General features: G+C 38.8%; 1 protein-coding gene across 2 annotated transcripts in view; it reads left to right on the top strand.

Annotated features, from left to right (window-relative positions):
- The window catches only part of SAMD12 (sterile alpha motif domain containing 12), a 174,694-nt gene that overhangs the window by 40,211 nt on the left and 109,942 nt on the right, over positions 1-24,541 (top strand). The window contains exon 3 of one of the 2 annotated variants that reach the window (XM_058830833.1): positions 4,302-4,431. In XM_058830833.1, the coding sequence (XP_058686816.1) occupies positions 4,302-4,431 (130 nt within the window). Of the gene's footprint in view, positions 1-4,301; positions 4,437-24,541 lie in introns of both variants that reach the window. The other variant, XM_058830834.1, reaches the window with a different exon arrangement.

The following is a 24,541-nucleotide window of genomic DNA, read 5'->3' as shown; positions in this document are numbered from 1 at the left end:
CCATGAGTTTAACTTTTTAAATGTGATTCTTCTCCCCATCCCACTGGGGGAGCGAGTGAGCGAGCAGCTGTGTGGTATTTACTTGCTGGCAGAGACTAAACCGTGAAAGTCCTTTGACCAGTACAGCTGTAACAAAATTGGTTTTGCTTTGTTTTTATCTACTTAATCTGAAAACCTCAGAACAGAGTCTCTCAAGATGTATATTGGAGCAAAATCTACCTCAATGCTTTCAGCAGTGCCTTTTTTATCTGTCTGTTTCATAAAAGAAACTGTAGGGTCTGACTTTGGGTAAATTTTTGAATGTAAACATGCATTGAGTATGCTTACACGTCAGGATCAGTATGTTGGCAAACTGGATGTTACAAACAGTATGAGACAGCCTTATTCCAGGAAACCTGCAGCCCTGTTTGACTGAGCATCCGCATCTCCACAATCCCTGGCTTTTGTGATCTTAGCAGGTTTGTAAATGCACAAAATGTTAGAGTTGAGAAGCGCTTTCAAATAGCTTGTCTGAAAGTATGTAGTGTAGTTTAAATTATGAAACTGAATCCTTTGTCACTTAAAAATACAGAGGCCCTTTCTTTCTGGAGTAAAATATGATAAATAAAGACAAATTCTGGTGAATTAATTGACCTTCAAAGCTGGCAGGCTTAGTAAATTGCACCTGGAGGGCTGAAAAGATAACTTGTCCATCATTGCTTAGGAAGAGCAGGGCTTGGTAGCTGATGCTATTCTGAATACTGAAATAAACTTTCTAGTAATGCACAGGCTGTAAGTTTGATTTGTTTATTTATTTATTCTTGAGTTAATGATGTTGAGTACTATCTTCCCTGAACCATAGAACAAAGTGAGAATGAAATTTTGTCATGTAGTGAATATGTTTTTTCTTCTTCTCGGTAGTCAGTTTTATGTTTTGAGATACATGTAAAAAAAGCTGAGGTTGGGAAATCCAGAAGAATAAGGTTGTCACAAAATCCTGAAGAAACAGGTTTTTCTTCAAATACACAAGAAAAGACCAGAATACTTTAGACTTTTATTCTCTTTAGATCTATATCTGGCACAAGACTTGGCATAACATTTGGCAAGATTAAAACTATTACAGAGTTGCCAGCAAAGGGTGATCTTAGGGTGAGTTTATGTCAGGAAAATTAAAAGGAAGGCTACATCAAAGGTATTTTTTTAATGCATTATTTTATTTTAATCAGTTTGGGCCTATTCTTTGACTGAGCTGATAAACAGAAATAAAGTAAAACATACTATGTTTTACATCTGTCTAGGTAGTTCACATGTTGTTAGTGGCAGGGGTGTCTTTTAGTAGGTATGTTTAGGGTACAGGTAATTTTCTTTGGTTTACTGGGAGTTTTTTTTGTATGAGATCTAGCCTTCAGAGCAGGGAAGAAACTAAGAATTGAATTTTGTGGGAGGAAAGCATATTTTTAAGAGCCTTTAATTTGGAGCATCTGGCTAGAAAATATTTTGGGTATGATGTTCCAGAAATGAAAGTGAAGACATGCTTTAAACCCCCTTTATTCTGCTTACTCATCAAGTCCTTAGGAATTAGAAAATGAAAACTAACATTTGATGTTGTCAATGTAAAAATGTCCTGTTTGGACTGCAGTTATGAGCTTAAATATTTCTATCATAAACACTGAAGAAGTTAGCATGTATATTTGCTGTGCAGTGATCTGTATATTGCATGGCATAAAAGCTATGTTTGGAACCATCTTTCGGTTTTGTAGGCACAGAGGGATGTGTTGAATTTGTACTCTAATTGTTAATAAACTTGTACTTAAATATTTAACATGATGATGCTTAAATGTTTTAAGAGGACAGTAGTTGCTGAACTGAAAAGAACAGCCTCTTGGCTTAAACAAACATTGGCACTGCTTGTGTACTTTCATCTAGGAATAAATAGATCATAAGTCTATAACAAGCTGTATATATTTGTATACAAATATTTATCATTTAAGTATTTTTGTGATGTACAAGAAAAACCATTAACCATTTATTTTTCAAGGGCTGACAGATTTTTCTCTAGTCTTCAAAAATTCCAATGCAAAAAAAAAAAAAATCTTTAAGCAATAACACATATAAAGATAGACAGTGAAGTCTTGAGCCTGTTTTTCAGGGATTTCTATGGAATCAAGAGAGACTGTGTCACAGGGCTATTTTTACTTGTTTATTTCTTTGATGTAATTTGAGGACACACTTTTATATCTGCGTGTAACAAAAAATCAGCTGATAGCATAATATTGGACTCGTCATTGAAATTCAGTTTCTTCTTTGACTTAAACAGCGGTAACAAGAAGGCCAGAGAAGTTTGAGGGCCCTTTGATCTTTTGAGTTGCATGAGGAACTGGGAGTTACAGGGCAGTTGCTCTCCTTCTCCAGATCAGGGTGGGATCCTGTGTGTGTAGAAGATTGATGAGCTGCTCAGAAAAGGGTAGTGGTAGGGCAGGTGCTGTCCTGGTTTTTGGGCACCCTCAACACCTCTGGAAGTTTCTTTTTCTGTGGAGACCAAGTCTGTCAGTCAAGCTTCTGTATTTTGGTGGGTGGCAGCAGCAGATGTGACTGATTATTTGTGGTGGTTTTGTGCATTATTATGATACCTCTAAATACGTATGATGCCTATTAGCATGTTTGAAATAGGATTGATTCATGTTTTTGATGAATCTATTTTTCTTCAAATCAAGAAAGGCTGAGCTAGGGGATGTGCATTGTATTATATATTCAATAATGATTTTTCTGCTGTTTATTTAACTTGTATACAGGCAATAAAAAAGAGATAGGGACAAATGGACATGAGAAATTCAAGACACATTTGCCTTCTGGATTTTTGGGTCTGCCATAGTCTCTGGCCCTAACTTACTATCTTTGCATGACATCCTTTATGGACTTAATAGGACATGCAAAGCACTAGCTTAAAAGTGCTTTGGTCTTTAGGGCTTCTAGTAATGAAAAATTTCAAAGTAACTTTGTAAGTCTGTCTGACAAAGCACATCTGAGTAAATGCTGGGATAAACCCTGGCTGGTGATGTTGAGGGAGTCTTCCATGAGTCCTAATGGAGAAGATGGATTGAGATGACATTCCCCTTCACCCCAGATTTGTGCAGAGAAACTTCTCTTGAAACTTTTACACCAGAGAGCTGAAGGACAGTATTCTGTATGCATACCATAGAAACAAACACTTTGATTTTATTCCCTAGACTCCTTCCTTGACAAAATATGAAGTAGATGTATACATTGATGTTCATACCTACTTACATCAGCAGTGTTCAGTGTGAAACATTTATTGTTGGTAATAAATGCCCATCTGTTTAAAGTTTCTTTAGTCTTCTGGGCAGATTGTGTTGCAGAAAAAAAAATTAAATCACTTTGAATATTTTTTGTTTGTTTTTTTGCCTACTTTGGCAGAGGTTTTAAATTCCTGAAGTTCAAGTAGCAGTTAAAAAGAATGTATGGGAAAAGGTGAATTGTTTGATTAAATGAAATGTGACTTTATACATAAAATAAGGCAACCAATTTATGAATATATATTTATAAACTGCTAATCTATTATAAAACTGAATTCTAAGGAAAGTACTGAAAAATGTTCTTTTTAAAAATTATTACTCATTTATAAAGGAACAACTGATTTAAGTGGGAGTCCTACTTATTTAATGTAAAGGTGATTATAGGAAAGTTAAAAGTAAAAAGGAAACAGAAAAACTATAGCTGCCTGTAAACATCATTCAAATTAGGAATTTTGTCAGCTAAAATGTTCAGTATGGATCAGTATCACCAGCTCCATTTCCATTGGTGTGTAGTCTCGTTTTCCCAGGCAAAACCAGTCTTCAGGCTTGTTGGCACTAAAGGCCTTTGTTGCAAGATCTTTTGTCATTGTAGTTGAGGACCATGCCTGGCCTGAGGGTACTCCTCATCTTCTGTGATTATATCCAAACTGAGGCAAAACAACTCTCCTGTGAGTTTGAAGTATTCAAAGTGTGCATCCGTTATCCTTTGGCTGTAGTCATTGGTCACTCTTAAAACTAATTATTCAAGTGCAGTGTGGTTCTGTGATGCAAGGAACATGAATGCAATGGAAAATAATGTTAAAGAACGTTTAACTGTGTGTGACTCCTGTGTGATGTATTTGAACAGCAGGGTCTTGTGTAATGGGCTGGCTATTACTGGACGTTTGTCAGAGCAGCTCCTGTTTTGCATTTAGTATTTTAATATCATATATGGAGGTCACAAAGTAATATTTCCGAAATTTGTGTGTAGACTAAACATCACTTCTGTTCTTCATTCTGTGTTCCTAGTCTGGGACTGTGAAGCTGACTAAGCCTGTGGCGTTATGGACCCAACAGGATGTCTGCAAATGGCTGAAGAAACATTGCCCTAATCAGTATCAAATCTACAGTGAGTCATTCAAACAACATGACATAACTGGTAAAGTATGCACTCTCAGAAATATTTTACTTACTTAAAATGTGGTGAATTGTTTTACTTTGCTGTTAATAGATTGTGACTATGCACTGAGGGCATTTTGTTGAATGTGTGACTAGCGAGTTGCAAGGTTTAGAGCAGAGGGAGTATTCCAGCTTTCATAGGATGTAGTAAGTGATATCCTCATGTCTTTAAAATACAATTTAGATAGTTGAGGGTCAATGTAATAAGGAAAGAAATCAGTCTTTATGTGGGTAAAGGCCTCACCCTGTTCATTCAAAAAAAAAAAAAAAAAAATCAAAACCCAACCATTAAGAAACATCCTATGAGGAAAATGTAATTTATGTGGGTAGATTTTATCTTTCATTGAGGTGTTTGACCTTGAATTCATATTCTTTTTTTGTGCCTCTCCTCACTCTTTTTAAAGAAAAAAATTAATCTTTGTGTTCTTAACACGTAGGATGGGAAGTGATCCCAACTGAGTCTCTCCCTTAGCCTGAAGCAGGATCAGTACAGCAAGTTCATTTCTGATGGATGCTTGTCTAACTTTGTTCTAGAAAAGTTGCAATGAAGCAGATTTTTGCATCTCTCTATTCCAGTATTTTATGAGTCTTAAAGTTGGTATTTTCCTAGGATCAATCTAAAATCAATCTAAACCATTGTTTCCAGACAACAAAACTGATTTCTGTCCAAAATGTGGCTTGAGTACAACCTCTTTCTTACAGTCTTTCCTTCACTGTATAGGGTGCTGCTTCTCAGTTGCACACACTTTCCTTGCCTAGTCTAAAAAATTTTTCTTTGTTCTATGATGGTTACTCCACAAATACACACAGAACCTCCAAACCTTCAAAACTGTCTCTTTTCTTGAAAGAATATATTGAAAGCAAAATTTTATTATTTTCTTATTTACTTTATAAATTGATATTGATTCTGTTAATCTGTTTGACTTGTTAACTCCTACTTAGTTTGCTGTAGTTGTCTTTTGGCTGATTGTGATAGCTTTGAATTGGCATGAGTTTTGCAAATATAACTTGGGAGTTAAACAGCATTTTTGCTCATATACCATACAGTAATTAATCTGTAAAATGTTTAATATGGAACACTGATTTGTTCTCTGCAGTGCTGGTATACAAAACTGGAAATTTGCATTCAGCCATTTAACATTAAGCGGGAATTTGAGTTTCACATACAAATCTCAGTCTTAACAGTAATGCGCTTTTAGCTAATGTGTGTTTCAGTCAGTCTGACCATGTGCATAGGTACTTGTGTTGTTTCCAATATTACCTTCAATCCTGTTGCTGTTTTCTTTCTGATATTATGTGAATTATTGCAAACACAACAAACTGCCCATATTTGTTTACTATGTAGCCATGAGTACATGTACACACATGTAAGAGGTGGCTTGTATTGGTTTGCTAAGTGTTAAGGTTTAACATAACCATTGTGCCTTTTTCCTCTCAGTCACCATCTGCTGAATGCAGTCTGTGGGAATGTAGTTTGTGTCTCCATCCATGTGTACAGAGCTGACTGCATCCAGAGCACTACCAGAAGAAAATTAAGCTATTTTAAAATATTTTCTAGTACTGCTTTACTGTAGTCTCTAGAATTAAGGCACTGTGAGATGAAGTTGAAAGGAGGACATTTTCATTTCAGCATAAACATTGCTGGAAACCTTGGAGTTTCATTGCAGATGTACAAAACTTTGAACTTCATGGACCTCTATGAAAAAGAAGAATTGAGGTCAATCTTTCTTATGTTACACAAAAGAGGTATAGGGAAAATATTGGTATGAGTGTTCGAAAGTAAATCTGCAGGAAAGAAAAGAATTTTAATTCAGCAACTACCAAAGAAGAAACAAAATCAATATCTGTACAGATTTTAGAAAAGTATAATGTGATAATACGGCGAGTGGAATCATTAACTCAGGAGGATATTTCCAGTGCTGTTGGTCCTCATAACTCTGATTATTTGAAGTCTAATAAAGGGAAAGAACAGTGGATTTGTGGCTCAGAAAAAGCAGAGCATGAACGGAGCATTAATGTAAAGGTTAAGCCAAGGTAGTGTAACTATTCCCAGATATGGCTGTGGAAAACTTGTGTGATTGTTGAAAATTTCTCAGGAATTAATGTGACTTTACAGGCTGTTTTGATATGTAAAAGTATGATGGAAAAGTTCTTAAAAGTGACACAAAAAGGATATTTTAACTTTATTTGAAGATAAAATCTAAGGTATGGTCATAAGCCAGGATAATAATCTTGAGCAAATATATCTAACAGTTGTTAACCGTAAGTGTTGAGAAGTGTGGCTTTTACTTGAGACTCTTGCAGATTACAGTTTATGAGTTGGGGACAAAGATGCAACCAAAACTCTCATTTTCTTTGTGGAGATTTATACCTATTTACTACTTCTGACAAAAACCAGCTGCAGATGTATAAGAAAAAATTCTTTATCTGGAAACTTAACTAATAAGAAAAAAGATCTTCATATTAACAGTGATCTTGAGGTCATCATGGGGTAGGCAGAGTGTCCTCTCATCAGATTTGCAGATTACAGCAAAATTGTGGGTACCAGTCTATAGACTCAAGTAGGAACAATCCACAGGGATCTAGGCATGGGGATCAGACATAGGCAGGACTGCATCAGTAGGACCCTTACGAAATTCAACAAGGACAGTTGCAAAGTTGTGCCACTGGGAAGGCCAAGGCTCCTTCACCCCACTGAAACTGGGGCTGACTGACTGGTGAAGAGGACCTTGATAGTCAGGAAGACAAAATGAGCCAGTGTTGTGCCTTGCAGCAATGAATGCTGTCACTATCATCAGGAGCACAGGAACCTGATCAAGAGTAGTCATTATTCCCTTTACTTCTTAGACTACGGTTCTTGGATCTCCAGTGCAAGTTAGGGTGAGGGCTGCAAAGATGCTCAGGGCTGTAGCTCTTGCCCTGTGATCAGTGGATTGAAGGAGCTGGGCTTGTTCAGTCTGGGGAGGAGGCAGCTTGCCAGGGTGGGATGGGGGCACTAGCAGCAGCCCCCACTATACAGAAGGAGGTTATCAAAACAATGGAACCTGACCCTTTACAGGGATGTATGAGACACATAAGGCTGAGGCTGAAAATAAGGAGAAACTTTCTTCCCCCATGAGGACTTGAGCTTTGGAATGGGTTGCTCAGTTTCTGTTCTGGGAAGGTTTCAAGCCCCAGCTAGATAAAACCAATCTGATCTCATAGCTAACCTTGTTTTAAGCTGGAGGTTGGACCAGAAACCTGCTGGGGTCCCTTCCAGTATGAATTCTTCTATGGTCCTATGATTTGCTGATTACTTATTGAGTACCTCAGAATCAGGCAGTGAAATGCATTTTGCAGCCAGTTAGGGAGAGAAATATGGAATAGTCTAATAAGAAACTGGGAGATTTTTTTTAATACATTAAATCCTTGGATTTAGGGAGTGGAGCATGTGGTTGACTTACTCAGCAACAGGTGAGAAGTATTTTTAAGGTGTTGGACCCAGAGACAGAACAAAAAGAATCTGAAGGTGTAATACTGAGCAAGATCTAAGGGCACCTGACAGGAATTAACTGTGGTGGGAAAAATAAGAAAAGGGGGGGAAAAAATTGACAGTGGTCTGTACAACAAAGAAGGCAATGCCATGGTAGGGTCATGTTGCTGGGGGCTCTCGATGGGTGTTGGCATTTACACCAGTAGGAGGAGACATAAAAAGTTGCATTGACTTGCCAGTTTTTTGCACTCATTTTATATGGATATATTCCTGGTGATAAACCTGAGAAATGGACCTTGCTCTGTGTGCATTTGTGACTTTGAATTTGCTGGGCAGCAGTACTTTTAGATGACAGGGGAGTTCTAGAGAGATGAGTTATTTGACGGTCTTATCCTGTACCATTGAAGCAAATGATTTTTCCAGTGTGTCAGCATTAACAGGAACAAGACTGGGCATAGAATGGCTAAGGAATAATTGTTTTGGGGCAAATGGTCCACTGACAAAGTAAGAAAGCAGATGTCTAAGTAATTGTTTACGGATATATGATTTAAAGGCAGGAAGGAAGGCAGGCAGGAAGGAAGGAAAGGAAGGAAACAAGGAAACAAACAAGGAAGGAAGGAAACCAACCATGTTTCATGTTTTGTTTTTACACCATGTTCCCCAGTGTGCTAGTGCATATCTTCAGAGCAAGAGGTTTTAATGCTATGATCATTAAACAAAACTCATTCTGTCAAAGTAATACCCAAGAAGTACCTTGGTCCAACTGAAGGAATTTGATAAGAGGTACTTGAAAGGACTTGAGCCTTTTTTAATTAAACTTTTAAGAAGGAAAGGAAGAGGACTCAAGAATACCTCATTTTAGTTTTAGAAGGGACCAGAGCTTCTGAATATTCATTAAATACCAAACAGCACCTTGGAAAATGAAATATAAACTGCTAATGAAAACCTGCTGCAAATAAAATCTGGCTAATTCTAGTTTTTTTAAAGATACTTGCATTAAATTAGGTTTATTGACATAAATAAGCTTTATGACATGAAATTAATATAAAATCATGCTTTCAAAATCAGCATTGATTAATTTTTTTCACTCCAATAGTGTATTTATAGATGTTAGGGTTTATCATATCAGATGAAATGATCAAGTTATTTAGCATTTTAGTGAAGAGACAGTCTCATGGTTTAAGACACTACACTGGAATATGGAGATATCTTGTTGCTATTTCAGTTTACTCTGGAACTAAACTGGAAGTTTACTTTGGAATCTGAATCCTCAAGGTCTAAGTTACTCTCTCTTTATACAGAGAAAGTTTTGTTTTTTTTAATCAAAGTGTTACCAGATATCTTTCCAATTTTTAGAACATTAATAATTTAATTCATGGACCTCAGGTGAGTTTTGTGGTGGAACCACTACAGTGACTTGGGAATGAAAGGTGTGCAGGGGACTGCAGGGGCCTATGTTTCATTCCTGGCTCCAGGGCAGGAAGGGTGACCAAAACCAGGTGAGTTTATTAACTGTGGTGAGACCTCCTGAATGTATTCTTCCTTTGCCATATGTTTTGGTTGATGTGCAACAGAGATAAAGATTCCAGTGTTGTTAAATGTGTTGTGATATATGTAGAAAAGATATTGTTTGAGTCAACCAAGCCTTCCTGTTAACAGGTCTGTTTCATTTGGAACAACTTCTGCTCGCTTCCTGACCCTTCCCTTGGCAAGTGATTCCATCATTATCTTTCATTCTTCCATTATTGATGAGTATTACACTGACTCAAAATATCTCTTGTGCCAATGACATAACACACCTAATGTGAGGCCTGATGCAAGGAGCAAAATGAGGTCTTCTTTAAAGTGGCCTTTGTATGTGTTCCCCAACTGTTTCCTGACACCTGTTCCTCGAGAGTCTTCTCACAGATCCTACTGTTGTTCCATTGCAGAAGACTATATAAACCGGCACCTTTTCTTAGATTATTTTATTGGACATTGTTTTATTGTCCCTTAAACACTGGTCACAGCCTACCTTTTAGGTTGCTATTGGTAGAGGTGTGTTTATGATCAGGTGTAGGACTGATACCAAGCAAAGAAGGTCGTGGGTCAGGGCAATGTGTTGTAGGAAAAGTACTTAAGGCTCCTCTAAAACACTATTTAAGTTTCTGTTTCCTTGGTCCCAAACTGTAGCAAGTTTTAAACATTCTTCAGCACTGTCATATATCTCAGAAAGCACCTTCATTGTGTCTAAATTGAGAGTGTATCAAATAAAGTATTAGTTACCTTCCTCATTTTGCATGTGACAGTGCTCTTCAGCACAACAGATGTCTTCTGCCAAGCAGTGTTAGTCTGATAGTGGAGAGCAGAAGCAACTTTCATCTCCAGCCATCTCTGCCAATCCTTTCTGCTTTCTGTGGTGCAAAACTTAAACCAGCCTTACCCTCAGTCCTTATTTATGCCACTTTTCAATACTCTTTCTGTGAGGTCTTAACAGCATTGTTGGTTGGTGGGATGTCAGATCAATCCCGACTACATCCATCTGCCATTTGAAAAATAAAATCAAATCACTGCTTCACCTTGGAGAGAGCTTTTACTCTGCCGTCTGGATAAGGTCTGGCCTATTTGCAGCATTCTTTGTGGAGCTGTGATGCTTGTGTTGGAAAATGTGAAGGACTGAAGAGTTTTCCCTGTTTCATATTTGGCTGCTCTCAAATTTTTAACATGTGGAACACATCAAAGAGTGATGAGTGTCGGGATAAGGCTTCTGTTTGCATAATATATGGCAACTATTCTTTATTCATGGAAGAATATCTGAAATATATTAATGTAACTCTGTGTTTATATAGCTTAGAATTGAAAGAAGTTGGAAAAATATAAATCTTTTTTCAGTATTCAGCCTCCTTCTGACATAGAAAATTTTGTGTGAAAATAATTCTCTCTCATGTCTCAGCAATGGTTTCTGGGTCTGTCTTTTCAGTCAGATGATAGCTCATAAAATATATGGCAAAATTCCACAGCATGAGACAAACTGTGGTGGCTGCCAAAAGATCTGGTAGAACCAGGAAGGCTCATCTGCAGATGACAAGGGGACAGTGAGGTATTCAAACACTTCAAGGGACTAGTAACTTAAATATAATATAGTTGATTATTTTCTGATCTGTTGTCTTTGATACATAATCTGTGGAGTTTATCAATTAGTAATGAGAGATATTTTTTCTCTTCTGTGCACAAACCAGTGGGGAGTGTTGGGTGCTCTTATTTGTTACATAAAATTCAGTGTGGAAGAAGTGATAATATAATCTGTTCTGTTTGGTAGAAAAGGGAACTTGATAAAGGGCTTGGCCTTGCTTGTCAATGATGTTAAATTCCATGTCTGTTAAATTCAGGATGAAGTTTCCATGCTCGTAATCCATTATCAGCTGTGAGATCTGCTGATGAACATTTTACACAGTTTCCTGTCTTAGGGGATATTTTTTAGGTCAAGCAGCTTTTCCTTGGTACGCTGTATCCACTTTACCTGGGAAGATCTCTCCTGGTCTCAGTAAACAGTTGCTCTACAGCATATTCAGAAGTGAATTGTATTCTAGCTGCCTCTTTTTCTTTCCTTCAGTATTCAGTAGAACTGTGGTAGCCAGATTTGCTGTAGCTGTTACTCCTGCCTGATGTAGAACACAGAATCCAAATCATCTTTGAACTGAAAAGTATATTTCCAGTCCTTTAGCTTCTGGAATTCCCTGTCAACTTACCGCAGACGAGTTCTTCTGTACTCTTAGAATATGAGAGGAGAGAAGAGAGAAGAAAAAGTGCTCTTTGTTTGAAGCAGTGTTTAATTGTTCCTTGGAACTTACTCTTCATATACTGTCAGATGAGGAATTAATGTTTCATAATTATACATGTAATGATAATTGGATTATTCCTTCCCTCTAACACAAGTGTTTTTTAATTTTTAATTTGATCTTTTTATATTTATTTTAGTAATTTTTTCCTAACTAGAGATCGTATCATGTTTTACTGTACTCCTTGGAAAGATCTTTGTTGTACAGTCTTTGTAAACTTGATCCACTATATTCTCCACAGAACACTGATTCACATCAATATTGTGTACAATGCACCACCAGAAACTCTCACCATGGCAGCCAGTTTCAAAATCAATTTCTGTTCCTTACTCAGAAGATATCTAAAAATGTGAATTAGGGTAAGATACAGAAAAGTGTATCAAACGTCTTAGCAAACCCTATTTCAGGAATTCTCATACTATGTTGTAAAGCTTTGTGATATTTCCTAGTTTGCTGATAAGGCTGCACAGTGAATCTGCAAGAAGAACTGAACACTGATTGTAATCCACTGACAGAGCCAAAAAGCTTAAGAGCCACTGAAGTAGCCTTTGGGTGCCTACTCATGTATCTCAGGTAACTCAGGCATCCACCTTCAGTGGGATTTGTAAAACCAAGGGTAAGAGGGTTAATTACTAAAGTAGCAAGTGGAGAGGAAATGATTGCCTCTAAACAGATTATTTTAGTGGACTTACTATAGCTAAGAGAAGATGTTATGAAAACACCCCTTTTTTGTTCACCCTATTTCCATTGTCAACATTTTGTTTTTGACCCTCCTCATGTTCTTGATGAAGCCTACTTTTATCAACTATTTTGTCTTTAGCTGCTTTACAGGGATATTGATTACTTTATTAAAAGTTCTAACATTTTGGCCAATATCATAGTTTTACCTCTCATTTAATTCTTAGGATGTTTTTTTCCTATACATTTTTGGATTAATGTAACCATTAGTGATTACATTATTACTTTACCATACTCGATTAATAAAGGCTGTGGAAGAGCCCTTTGTCTAGAAGCTGGGCAAGGTGAGGCTCTAATGTTACTTGGAAGACCTCCAAGGAATAGCCTGAAGCCATGGAATGCAGCATTCTTAACTCTGATGGCACTTCTTTACTTCCCTTTTTTATATTTCCCCACTTGATTAATACTGCTGAACAACTTCAAGATGGTGCATAATGATCTGGAGTCTCTCCACTCAAAGGTTGGGGTCCTTAGTTTAGAACTGGCCACTGAATATTTAGATGTTCGCATGAGTTGTGTTGATTCCAAGTGTTTTGCCCTGACTGAAGTCTAATTAGGCTGTTATTCTGTGGGGTTTTTTTCAAACTCCTGATGTATTTGTGGAGTCTGGAAATTATTTTTCCAACTTGGTTAAACTGATGGTTATCACTGCTGAGTTCTCATTTCCCATTAAGTCAGGCTTCCCTGCAACACTTCAGAAGTTTTGGATCCCATTCTGGTGTACCAGGAAAAGAAATGGGAGGTATTGCAGGGTCTCCTTTCAGGTAACTTTTGCTATTGTTCGGGAAGAAATATTTGTTGCCTTTGCTGTGCAACTATGACAACAATTTTATGGCTCAGTTGTAGATATGGAAAACTTAGATGAGGAAAACTAGACTGATTAAGTGGAGGAGTTGTTAGAGGACCATACAGTTCTTAATTTTGAAAAAGTGAATTAATTTGCTGCTTAGTGGGTGTGTGTTTGTGATATCATGAGCAGCTAGAGCTGATTTTTTTTATTTCAGCTTGTTACTTGCCAGCATGTGCTATTCATGACACAGGGATTTAGTCTTAGTGTAATCTTATAATTATTTGGCAGTGTTCCTTAGTCTAATAATACATTCAACCTCATGGTGAAATGCAGAAGGAAGCTCCTGATATCTGAACCTGGATGAAGCCATGGTTGAGAGTTTGAATTCTATTTTGAACAACAGGAAGAATTTCTTCACTGAAAGGGGATGGTCAGGCATTGGAAAAAGCTGCGCAGGGAGATGGTGTTGGGAATCCACATCCCCAGAAACGTTCAGGATATGTCTGGACATGACATTTAGTGCTATATGGTTTAGTTGACATGGTGGTGTTGTTTGGTCAAAGACTGGACTTAATCTTGGAGGTCTTTTTCAACCTTAATGATTCTTTGATCCTAAGTGTATATTTAATCTCTCTCATCCAGTTGGTCTGCAATATCCTGTGCTCCTTCTCTCACCTCTGACTTGCTGTTGCCTCCAGATGCCCTCCAACAATTATGCGGTGATTCCACCTTCTTCATGGTCTCTGATTTATAATTCATATGTAGACGACTCCAGTCTTGCACCAAGTCTCTGACAACAGGATTAACCACATCTGTCACAGCCCTATGTTCTCAGCTGTGTTCTGGTTCCTCTACCGAGATTCTAGGCACAGCCCACAGGAATTGGGCTGGCTTCTGCAGCTGCCCTCTGCCGAGTTCCCCCGCTGCGGCTGGGCGAGCAGCCAGCTGCAGCGCTCGGGCCGGCCGGGCTGGGACAGCCCCGGGGCTGCCCTGGGGAAAGCTGCGGCTTCCGCCGCTTCCCTTGCGCAGCCTGCGCGCCGCCTGCAGGGGGCGCCGCCGCACCGGGAACGGCCCGCGGGCAGCGGAGCGTCAGGGAGCTGCGGCCCGGCCTTGTCCCGCCTTTAATCCCGGCTTTGTCTCGCCTTTATCCCGGCCTTGTCCCGCCTTTAATCCCGGCCTTGTCCCGCCTTTATCCCGGCCTTATCCCGCCTTTATCCCGGCCTTGTCCCGCCTTTATCCCGGCCTTGTCCCGCCTTTATCCCGGCCTTATCCCGGCGTTCGTGCAGCCCCGCGCAGGAGTGACAGCTGCGCTCGGGAGAGCCCTCCTCACCCGAAGCCTCCCCGCTCTGCTAATGAGCTTGTCAGCGCCTCGTTTGTCATGTCCCTCCTTGATTCTGTTTTTGGAAATACCAGCCCAGTCAGCTGAGACTTTTGCAGAGAGCAAAAAGACTAGGGGAGAAAGGATTTCTCCCTTCGCTACCTCCCCCATGTTACAATAAAAATAAAATACAAAGCTGGGATTTTTTTTTTTGATTTTTTTTTTTTTTTTTTAATTTTTATTGCTGAAGTGCTGAAGTAGCTGCCCTCTACTAGTCAGGGTTTGCCAAAGGAATAGCTTTCACTAAAAAGAAGTGCCTCTTGGTGCTCCAGTGGAAATTGTTTGATTTCATATAGATAATTGAACAGGTTGAAAATCTGACAGGGTCCCGGGCAGTGCATCTGACCCCAAGCTTCATCCTTGTTATAGCACAATGCACAGTGCAGGGAGGTCACAAATACCTGGCTCTTCAGCAAACATGTAAGGACCCAGCTCCAGAATTTTCCTGTGGATTCTGTGAAAGGAGCTGTTGGAATGAAAAAAAATATAATAAAATGCTGGATACTGTCCAGGCCCTTACTGCATTGAGGAATTGACTCGCATTCCTTCACCCATCAAGGATCTGCACACCCTGAATAGTGTTTATCTGGTTCCTCAGATCCTAGTGGTGACCAGCACTGAACTGCTGCAGAAGAAGGCTTCCTGCCCTTCTGTAGGCATCCAGAAAAATGCTTGCTACTCAGAAAGGGGAATTGACTGTGAGAAACATGTATATTTTAATTGATTCTGTTACCTGTGAATCAAAACCACACACTTATAAATATGAGTCTACTGACACAAAACTGTATGATTGGTCTGAAGCATGTACATGTGGATTTATCTGTGAACCTTTTTAACAAGGTGGACTAAAGACATGGCTCCTTAAAAACCATGACAGAATACAGTCTTCCCTCACCTGAGGTTTCATTATTGTTACTGAACCTCAAAGTACTTATTAGAGGCAGATAATTGTTATACAGCAATCAACACCAAGTGTTTGGCCTCAGTTAAAACTTGGGGGACTCCTATTCTGATGGCTTCTTGTTAACTACAGCTACTATCTAACTTAATGCAATATATGAGTGCTTATATTTGGTAGCTGTGTTGCTACTGAAAATCAGGCGTTCTCTTCTTCAATGGCGGCAGTCTGCTGTGGATTTTAGTCTTTTAACCCTGCAGAAAAGGATGGGGGAAAAACTATAAATAAACCCAAATTTAAAAAAAAAACAACAAAGAAGACAAAAAATCATGTCAAAACAAGAGCTGTCCCACAGAAGTTTTCAGTATCTCAAGAGCCTGCAACCCATCAGGCTGTGCAGACCTTACCCTGCTTCCCAGTATTTCTGCTTGAAGCATGAGGAATTCGTGCCTCCCAGGTTGGTAAGAGGAGCCTCCAAGTTCCACAGAAAAAACTGTTGCTTCTTAATCACTGAATAAAAAACCCAAATGCTCTCCCAAGGGGAATTTGAGGTTTTGTTCTGTTTTGTGAAATGCTAAACAACGATGCCCTTGAGGAAATGTGTATCTTTTGTCAGTGTGCCATGTGTTTGAGACAAGCTGTCAATGTAATCCCAGTCCTGTCAGCTGTACTGACAGGGCACCTGCATTGCACAGGGCCTGGTGATACTGTGCTGTGATTACAGGGAGGTCTTTTACTTAAACGTTTGATCCTCAAAAGTTTATGAGTATAAACCCCAGTCAGTCTCTCTGTAGGTTCTATTGGGTGCAGGGAATTGCTGAATTGAGATTATTTACCTGTTTGCAGGTCAAAATTACCAGATCCTGTAACTAGTTTGCTTAGCAGTGTTTTTTAGAAGCCATCTTGTCCAGCCCCCTTGCTCAAGCAGGGTCAAATAGAACAGGTTGTCCAGGAGAGTGTCCAGTTGGGTTTTGGATGTCGGCACAGTTGTTCTATTTAATCAAGGTTTTCCTTGACTACAGCTTTGAAGATAGAATTTTTAATGTTTGTTTTGCATAGGTTATGTAGATTTTATCTTACAGTACTTGTTCTTGATCTAAATATAACAGAACCTGAAGATGGATTGATAAAGTTACTTAAAAAACAGTGCCAAATGTGCAGTGATCCCAAATGGCCTATAAGGAAATGTTTGTTGCATGTTCCAAATTTTTGTTGCTGTTTTAAGGTATAAACATTGTCTGGAGAAATGCCAGGTATGTGACAATCTATTATGAACATATCAAACCTATGAAGTACTGCAATCCAATCTGCTGTCAAGCTCTAGTTGAATTTCCGTGCGAAATTGCTGGTGTCCATTGGTTTATGGATGCTCTATGCATATAGATAAAGCTTGTCATATATTGGTTTATCAAAAACAAACAAAAGACAGCTTGATTGTGATGAATGTCACCTGTAACCATTATCCTAGGCTAATCTACTGCTGAATTTGCCATCCACAGATGTGCAGTCCTTTTTTATGTCCCATTAAGCCATATGCAGACCCACATCATAGTGACTCATTCCAAGTCTGTCTCATGGCGAAAGCTTCTTTCTGTTAATAAATTATGGTCTGCGATTTTTTTACTACTTTCAACACAAGGAGCTACAGACCTGTTAGCCTCTTGCCAGTTCTGCCAAATGAATGGAACAGTTAATTTGGGCTTCTGTCAACAAAGAATTGCATTGTGTAGGTAATACCAGTTATCTTGATGCTCAGCCTGTCAAACTAACCTGGTACATTTTTCTTTCTTTCTTTTGGGGATTTTTTTTCCATTGGCAAGGGTACAAGTTTAGTATTTAACAGCTTCCATGCAGAATACATGCATTTTTTTGCCCAGAAAGCACTGGGCAAAAGTGCTTAGGATCACATGACATCTTAATTAAACGTGTGCCTTTTAATTCCATATGCTGCATGCTGGAAAGAGGCTGGTTCATTGACAGATGCCTGTATGCAGTAGGGAGACACTAATGAATAGGACCTTTATTGGTGTCCCCTGGTTTAGCTGGTTGTGCAGCATCGTTCAGCCTTTCTGTGTTGGTTGCCTAAGTGTAGCAGTTGATGTGGTAGCAAACAATCAGCAGGGTGTGTTAATGCTACAGGTGTGGTACAAATAATCCACCTAAATGGTCCTGAGAAAATGTGTTTTATTGAGCCAAATGTAGTGTGGTAGGTGAGAAACCCCTTCATCCTGCCAGTACAGCCTCTTCTCCCTTGGAAAGCAGGCTGTCAAGGAAAAAAAATGAGTTGGGAGTTAGTGTAGGTAGACACATGACATGTACTCTAAATGAAAAGCTAATGGGACTAATGTAATCTCTTGTTATAAAAGTTGAATTGAATAGCAGGCATTGTTGTAATGTACACAGGTCAGGCTGCTTAAATCTACAAGGATACTGTGTCCAGTTGTGATGTTTTAATTTTAAGAGTAATGTAGAGCTGGATAGAAAGCAGAGCACAGGCTTTTCCCAAGCCTGGAAGGTGAGCCTTGTGTTGTCATGTTACAGGAGATGAAGCTGCTGAAAGGAAGGTTGATAGGTGACTTGATAACTGGATATAGGGACTTAGCAGGACAACAGTGTGCGTTCAAAAGCTGAAATTGGAAACTTGAGTGATTCAGTAATCAGAAAATAAATCCTGGCTTTGCAGGTCATTCAGCAGAGGAAGTACTTACTAGGAAATAGCGTAGACTTTGACAAACTCGAGTTTTCAAAAGGTGAAAAAGGTGGGTGGAAAAATACATGGTGTGTGTATGTGTAGTACCCAGGCTGCATGGTCACAGGTATCCTTCAGTGGAAGTGTTAGCAACCTCTAGATTCCAGTACACTCTGCAACCTCATTTTGTGAATTTGGGTAGGGGATGATTTGTATTTGCAGTTTTATTTTTCTGTTTCTTGCAAGTCTATGCCTTTAGAAGCAAACACCCCTCAGAAGCTCACATAAGCCTTGAATTAGGCACCCAACATAGCAGGAGAAACCAGTTAGCAAAAATACAGGTAAAACAATCTACCAATTGTTCTTTCTGTGCCCTGCACATGTTTTTTCCTACTTGTTCAATCAGTATGTCAGACGAGATCTAGGGTAAAACTGATACACAGGCATTCGCGCTTCAGGCCGAGTGTGAACAGTCCTGCGTACTCCTGGATATAGCCCTGTTGTAACCATCATGTTTGGAGTAACTACTTGTACCTAGGGAACTATGTAGTATTTTCCCAACAGCTCTCTCCTATGGTTCGAATCTCTTTTATTTTCCTGTGTTTGACCAGACAGCAAGATAGGCTAGATACACATACTAAAAAAAAAATCTAAATCTGAGATTTTCTTTTCTGAGATGTCTTTTCTTTGAATTCCCCTGTGAGTTTCATTTTGCAAATATATCAAATGTGATGTGAAAAGATGATGTCTGTAAACAAGCTATTACACATTTCTTACGAACCCAGTTGGATGCTGATGCATGCTCACATACCTGCCACTCCTTTAATTCTCTTCTTAGGCATCATTTCTGTACAAGCCTATTAATACCATCTGTTTTCCATGTCTACGTACACATTAGTTTTAAAGCAGATAAACATTTGTTGCTGAAGCTGCATGTGATGTTCTTTTGCTAGGACACGTACCAGAACTTGCAGTCTGGTAGGAGACTGACTTCTTGAGCTGTTGCCTGGGAATCTCTTTACATTTGTCACGTCAAAAGTGGCTCTTGCACTGTCCTGAAAATGATAATGAAAAATAATTATTGAAGACCATTTCTTCTGAAAGCATAACCCTCTGAGTATGCTTTCTGATTCAGAAACATGTGGCTATCAACTAATGTAGCCTGGATCAGATCAATAGAAGGGTTTTAGCCATGGAACTGTCTTTGGCCTACAAATGCTACATGCAGTATTGCAAGCTGTTGCTGGGGTGGGACTTAGAGCTGCAAAGTGCAGACATCAAATCACTCTGACAGAAAGCAAGGTTCACACTGGCTGTCTTTGTTACATTTTTAGGCAAGAGTGTATTTTTGTGCAAATGCTTTTGCTTTTTTCTGCGTTTATGGCTTCTTTGGGTTTAAATAGACTATACTCTCAGGGTTTGAGATTTTGCAAAAGTTCTCGATGGATTCAGATTGTGAAGTTCAGGAGTCTCTGATGTCCATTCAGAATAGTTCAATGACTGTAAGCTTCCAGGAGATTTTACTTTGGTGTGTGAACTTTCTTTAACAAAAGCAGAAACAGTTACCTACTCAAGTTGGAGGATATTGTCCATAAAACTGTCCAAGATTTTTTCTTGGTTTTTTTATTTTTTTTCCTTGATAAGGCTAAATCTTAAACTGTGCATAAATGATTCAAAGAGAAACTGAATCATCTGAGAGTCTGATTTCCTGGACCTTGTAATTTTTATATCTGCACTACTGCAGTATGGCATAGCTTTGCCTGAGCACAGCTCTCAGACTTGTGAAGGATCACATGGAGTATTCATGAGCAGTCTTCTCTCTGGGCTGAGTGAGGTGGAGCTTTGAGGCAATGGTCTGTGATACTGCAGTGGAGGAATCCATTCTTCGATGCATGTGCACCTGCAGATTCCAGCTGCAGCTCAAAATGTTGAACTTCATAGACTCCCACATTGCTCATTATCAGAGCTGAATTCAGTGGAGCTGTCCCTAGCTGCTTGCAGTGATTACAGATATAGGTGATGGTTTCTAATCTTCTACAGAGGCCAGTCACTGGAGGACAGTGAGGGCTTTATTTTGCCAATGAATTACACAGCAACTGGCTGACAGTAGATGAAGTATTGAGTCTTCAGTTTCAGGTACTGATTAATGTCTGTTCAAAGCGCTGCAAATTCAGGATCTAACTGGATCCTTCCAGTGGTTTTTTTTGTCCTAGACTTTGTTTCTTTTTTCTTCTGAGACTTTTTGTCCTTCTGTTGAACAGTCTTCCTTTCCAGTAGTGGAAACCTTTAGAAGTACAGGCACAAACAGTTCTGTCATTGTATCCAGCTCCAAAAAGGCACTACCTGGCTTGGATGACTCTGTTCCTAAGCCTGGGGTTGGAGCATGCACAGTCTCTTGAAATGACTCTTTGAGTGGGTCTGTTGAGTGGTTGCAGACTGAAATGCTTTGAAGATTCTAACATGAACAAGTTTAAATTGATCTTCATGAAGACAGCACATTGGCACAAAGGCTTCCTATCATGTTGTACTTTCCAGCTAGAAACAGTGGGGTATTTTTCTTCTTCCCAACAGTTACTTAATTCTTTTAACTGAACTGCAATTATTTTCCCTGACCTTGCATTGAAGATCATTGAAATTTTGGTAATGATAATTAAGCCTAAAAAAATAAATCTGGTACAAATTACTGGACATTGAAATTTTCAGCCTCAGTGATTGAAGTTCAGAAACACTTGATGATTATGAAAGGTGTCAAGCAGCTATAATCATAGTCATTGACACATGTGTTGTATGTGTGTACCAAAATATGTATTTGGTCACCTTCATAAGGAATGTATGTAATGGCTCATTGTTACAAGTGTTTCTATTTGGCTGCTTTGCATATTTCTGTCTGTAAAGGGAATATGTGTTTAGAGGGATTGTTGCTATTCTGTGGATCAAGTGTATACTTTTATGGAAGCTTTCATTTTCTTCTCATACTGCTTTATTTAACAATGAGTTTTTCACACTAGAAGTGCATTATCATTATGTAGATGTAGAAATGTAGAAAATAATCAGCAGTAAAATGTATTATGCATAGTATGTTGTATATGCAGTTTCTGTGCGTAATGATTTTCATGGATTCTCAAAACTACTTATACGTGGTTTTCAATTCTGTTCTATATGCAACTTTAAAGCAGTGATGTAGCTATAGTTAGGAGTGTGCTACATCAGGCTGAAGATGCATCTAGAGTAGAATCTTCTCTGTCCAAAAGTAATTCTTAGGAAGGAGTATGAATACAGGACAAACATATTTCCTACTAATACCCTCCTGCCTTCCAACAGTTTGAACACATTATTATTTGAACACATAGCCCAAATCTCTGTGGTGATGCATATAAGTAAAGGACATGGAACTTGAAAGCTGTCACTTTCTGATTGCTGAGAGCTGAGCAGTGCAGCTTTAACATTGATTTTGTGAGTGGTGGTGTGTTTTGTACTAGAAGAATATTTAAAGATGTAAGGGAGTAATAAGAGTATTAAAAAAACTCAAAACACAAAACCAAGCAAAACCCTAGGCTGATGAATTAGAAAACTGTGTGTCCCTTGATTGTTGTTTTTCTTGCTATTTAGTTATTATTTTAGTTAAAAAAACTTATTTTCTGGAGTAGTTGATGGCACATATATTCTGATGTCCAGAAAATTCCCTAAATGAGCAGAAAATGCAACTAAAATGCTCCTGTGAGTCTCTTTCACTTCTCATCAATGATCCAGGTTTGTGGTGCTTGATTCGTACAATAGTTTGGATTGTAAGAGTCTCTTAAAGGTCATCCCAAAAGGATCCTAAAAGTCCAAACTCCTCCTGCCATGGCCAGAGACGCCTTCAACTAGATCAGGTTGCTCAAAGCCCTGTCTAGCCTTGACATTGAATGTGTCCAGGAATGGTGCATCTACAGCTTCTCTGGGCAACCTGTTCCACTGTTTCACTACCCTCACTGAAAAAATGTCTTACTTACATCTAGTCTGAATCTATCCTCTTTAGGATAAAAAACAGGCCTTACTAAAAAGTTTGACCCCGTCTTTCTTATAGGCCCCCTTTAAGTACTGAAAGGCAGCAATAAGGTCTCCCTGGAGCCTTCTCTTCTACAGGCTGAACAACCACAGATTGAGATATTTCTGTCAACATTGATGGAAGTTACCTTTGAAGAACTTGCAGTATTTACTTACAGATCCCTACTGCTGCAATACAGTTCTGACCTTCAGAGACACCACTTCTGAAGAGCTCACAAAGCCTTTTTATTTTGTTGAATTTGATGAATGATGCCTGGCTTTCATTTCCCTGACAGACTGTTTATTTTCACCAGGTGTGCTTCAGGGCTGACTCTCTGTTTGTTTGTTTTTCTCCTTTATTAGAGAGATAGTTAGTTGTCAGTAAAATAACAATTACAGTATCTGAGCATTTATTGCTTGTTCTGGAATGCCAGATGTCAGAATATGTCTTAGAGAAGAAAGATGGAAACTTTATCTCTTTTTAGTCATAGTAGTCTTGAAAATATAAGGCAAGGTAGAATATGGCTTTTTACATTCCATCTGAGTGAATCCTTCAGTAGTAAGCAACTATTTGCATACTCTTTATGTAAGCAAGCTCTAGCTAAACAGCATCCACTAAATCTTGTGCAGTCTATTGCTGACTTGCAAGAATTGCTGGGAACTGTTACACCAATATGATCATCCATCTGGCAGAAAAACGCTGTAAACTGCAGTGCCATTAACACTCTTGTGTAGCAGAAGCTTTGATGTGCTGTATCCATTCTGTACTTCAATGAATTACACACAGTAAAAGAACAGTATGAACAACTGTAGTCTGAAACACTCTCTTGTTCAAACCTGCAGTTATAATTGGTAGTGAGAGACTGTAGGAAGCAGTATCTTTCGATACTATCTCTCAAAAATATATCAAAATTATTAAACAGATTTCCCATAGAATTTGAGGACTTGCTAATACTAGGCAGATATGTGATTGAAAAAAAGAAAAAACTAAGTATGCAGCTTGCTGGTTTTCAATAATTTATGGCTTTCTTGACTGCAGAAAAGTGAAGTTGCCAAATTCGACCTTGGACCAAAATCATAGCTGGAATATTGAACTTGTTTTGTTTTATGTAAACCACAGTGACGAGTCATGTAATTGTTCTCTGTAGGAGGTTATTGAGAAGTCCTTAAACTGATTGCAAGTGCAGTGGCCCAACATGGACAACAAATTAGTTTAACTCAACTTCAAATTGTTTTGCATTAACAAGCCCTGTGACTAAACTTTGTGTGTCATCTGGTTGTCAGACCACATTGGAAGTGGACTAACTTAGACGTGGGTTAGATTTGCCCTCCACAAAGTAGGCGTGGATGCTCTTGTGTCCTCTTGCAATTCTTGCAAGCATACTAAGTGTTTTAAGTAGTTCCTTGTAACTCATACAGCCAGTAATGCAGTAGCTCAGTGCAGACTGATGTGTTCTCTCCTGCTCCTGGGGCATCCTGGCAGGATTTTATCTCCAGTTTTAAGTATTGGTGTGCAACTATGACCATCCCGTACAATTCAAGTCTGTGGGGAGATGACATATCTTTGTGCTGATTGGTCCCAGTCATGCCTCAGGCAACTGTATTGTGGTCATGTACTGGAAATATTCAGTGTAATTGACCCCTGGAGAGGGGAGCTTTATCTTTGTCAGGTGTCAGGTGTCAGGCAGAAGTTTAACAGAGCTGTAAAGTCAGGAGTCAAGCGGGTTCTGAGCAAGGAGGCAGCCAGGGCTCTCTGTCTTAGGAAAATGGAATAGCTGCACTCACACTATATTCACTATTGCCTCTCAACAATACAGTGAGGGGTGTGATACTCTAACTTAAAAATCTTCTGCAACAATTGCTAGAGATGCCATATTGCTTTCAAACCTTGTGGTAGTGTGAATAATATAACTCTTACCCAAACCCATGTGCTGCTGAAGCATGTGGAGTCATAGACATCTTTAGTGAGCCCAAGTTAGAACAAGAAAAATCTGGACTGCAGCTCTCTACCTCAACCAATAATGTTTCCAGTTCCTGTAAGTATTTAAGACTATGTAGAAATAGAACTTAATGGAAGGAGAAATTATGTACTTAGAGCCTTCCTGCCCACAACACTGATGGACTGAATGTAGCATTTAGAGGTGATGCAAATTCTTTATTCTTCTTTTAGGGTGATAAGAAAGCTTAGAAAACTGATACTTGTCTTTCCACTGTGTGGGTTTTTACCACAATCCAAAAATAATAATAAAGGATAAAAAATAACAGTATCACCTGACTGAAA

Source organism: Poecile atricapillus, chromosome 2 (assembly GCF_030490865.1).
Source record: "Poecile atricapillus isolate bPoeAtr1 chromosome 2, bPoeAtr1.hap1, whole genome shotgun sequence".
NCBI classification, from domain to species: Eukaryota; Metazoa; Chordata; class Aves; order Passeriformes; family Paridae; genus Poecile; species Poecile atricapillus.
Note: the sequence above shows the minus strand (reverse complement) of the source record. Positions and strands in the feature narration are given on the sequence as shown.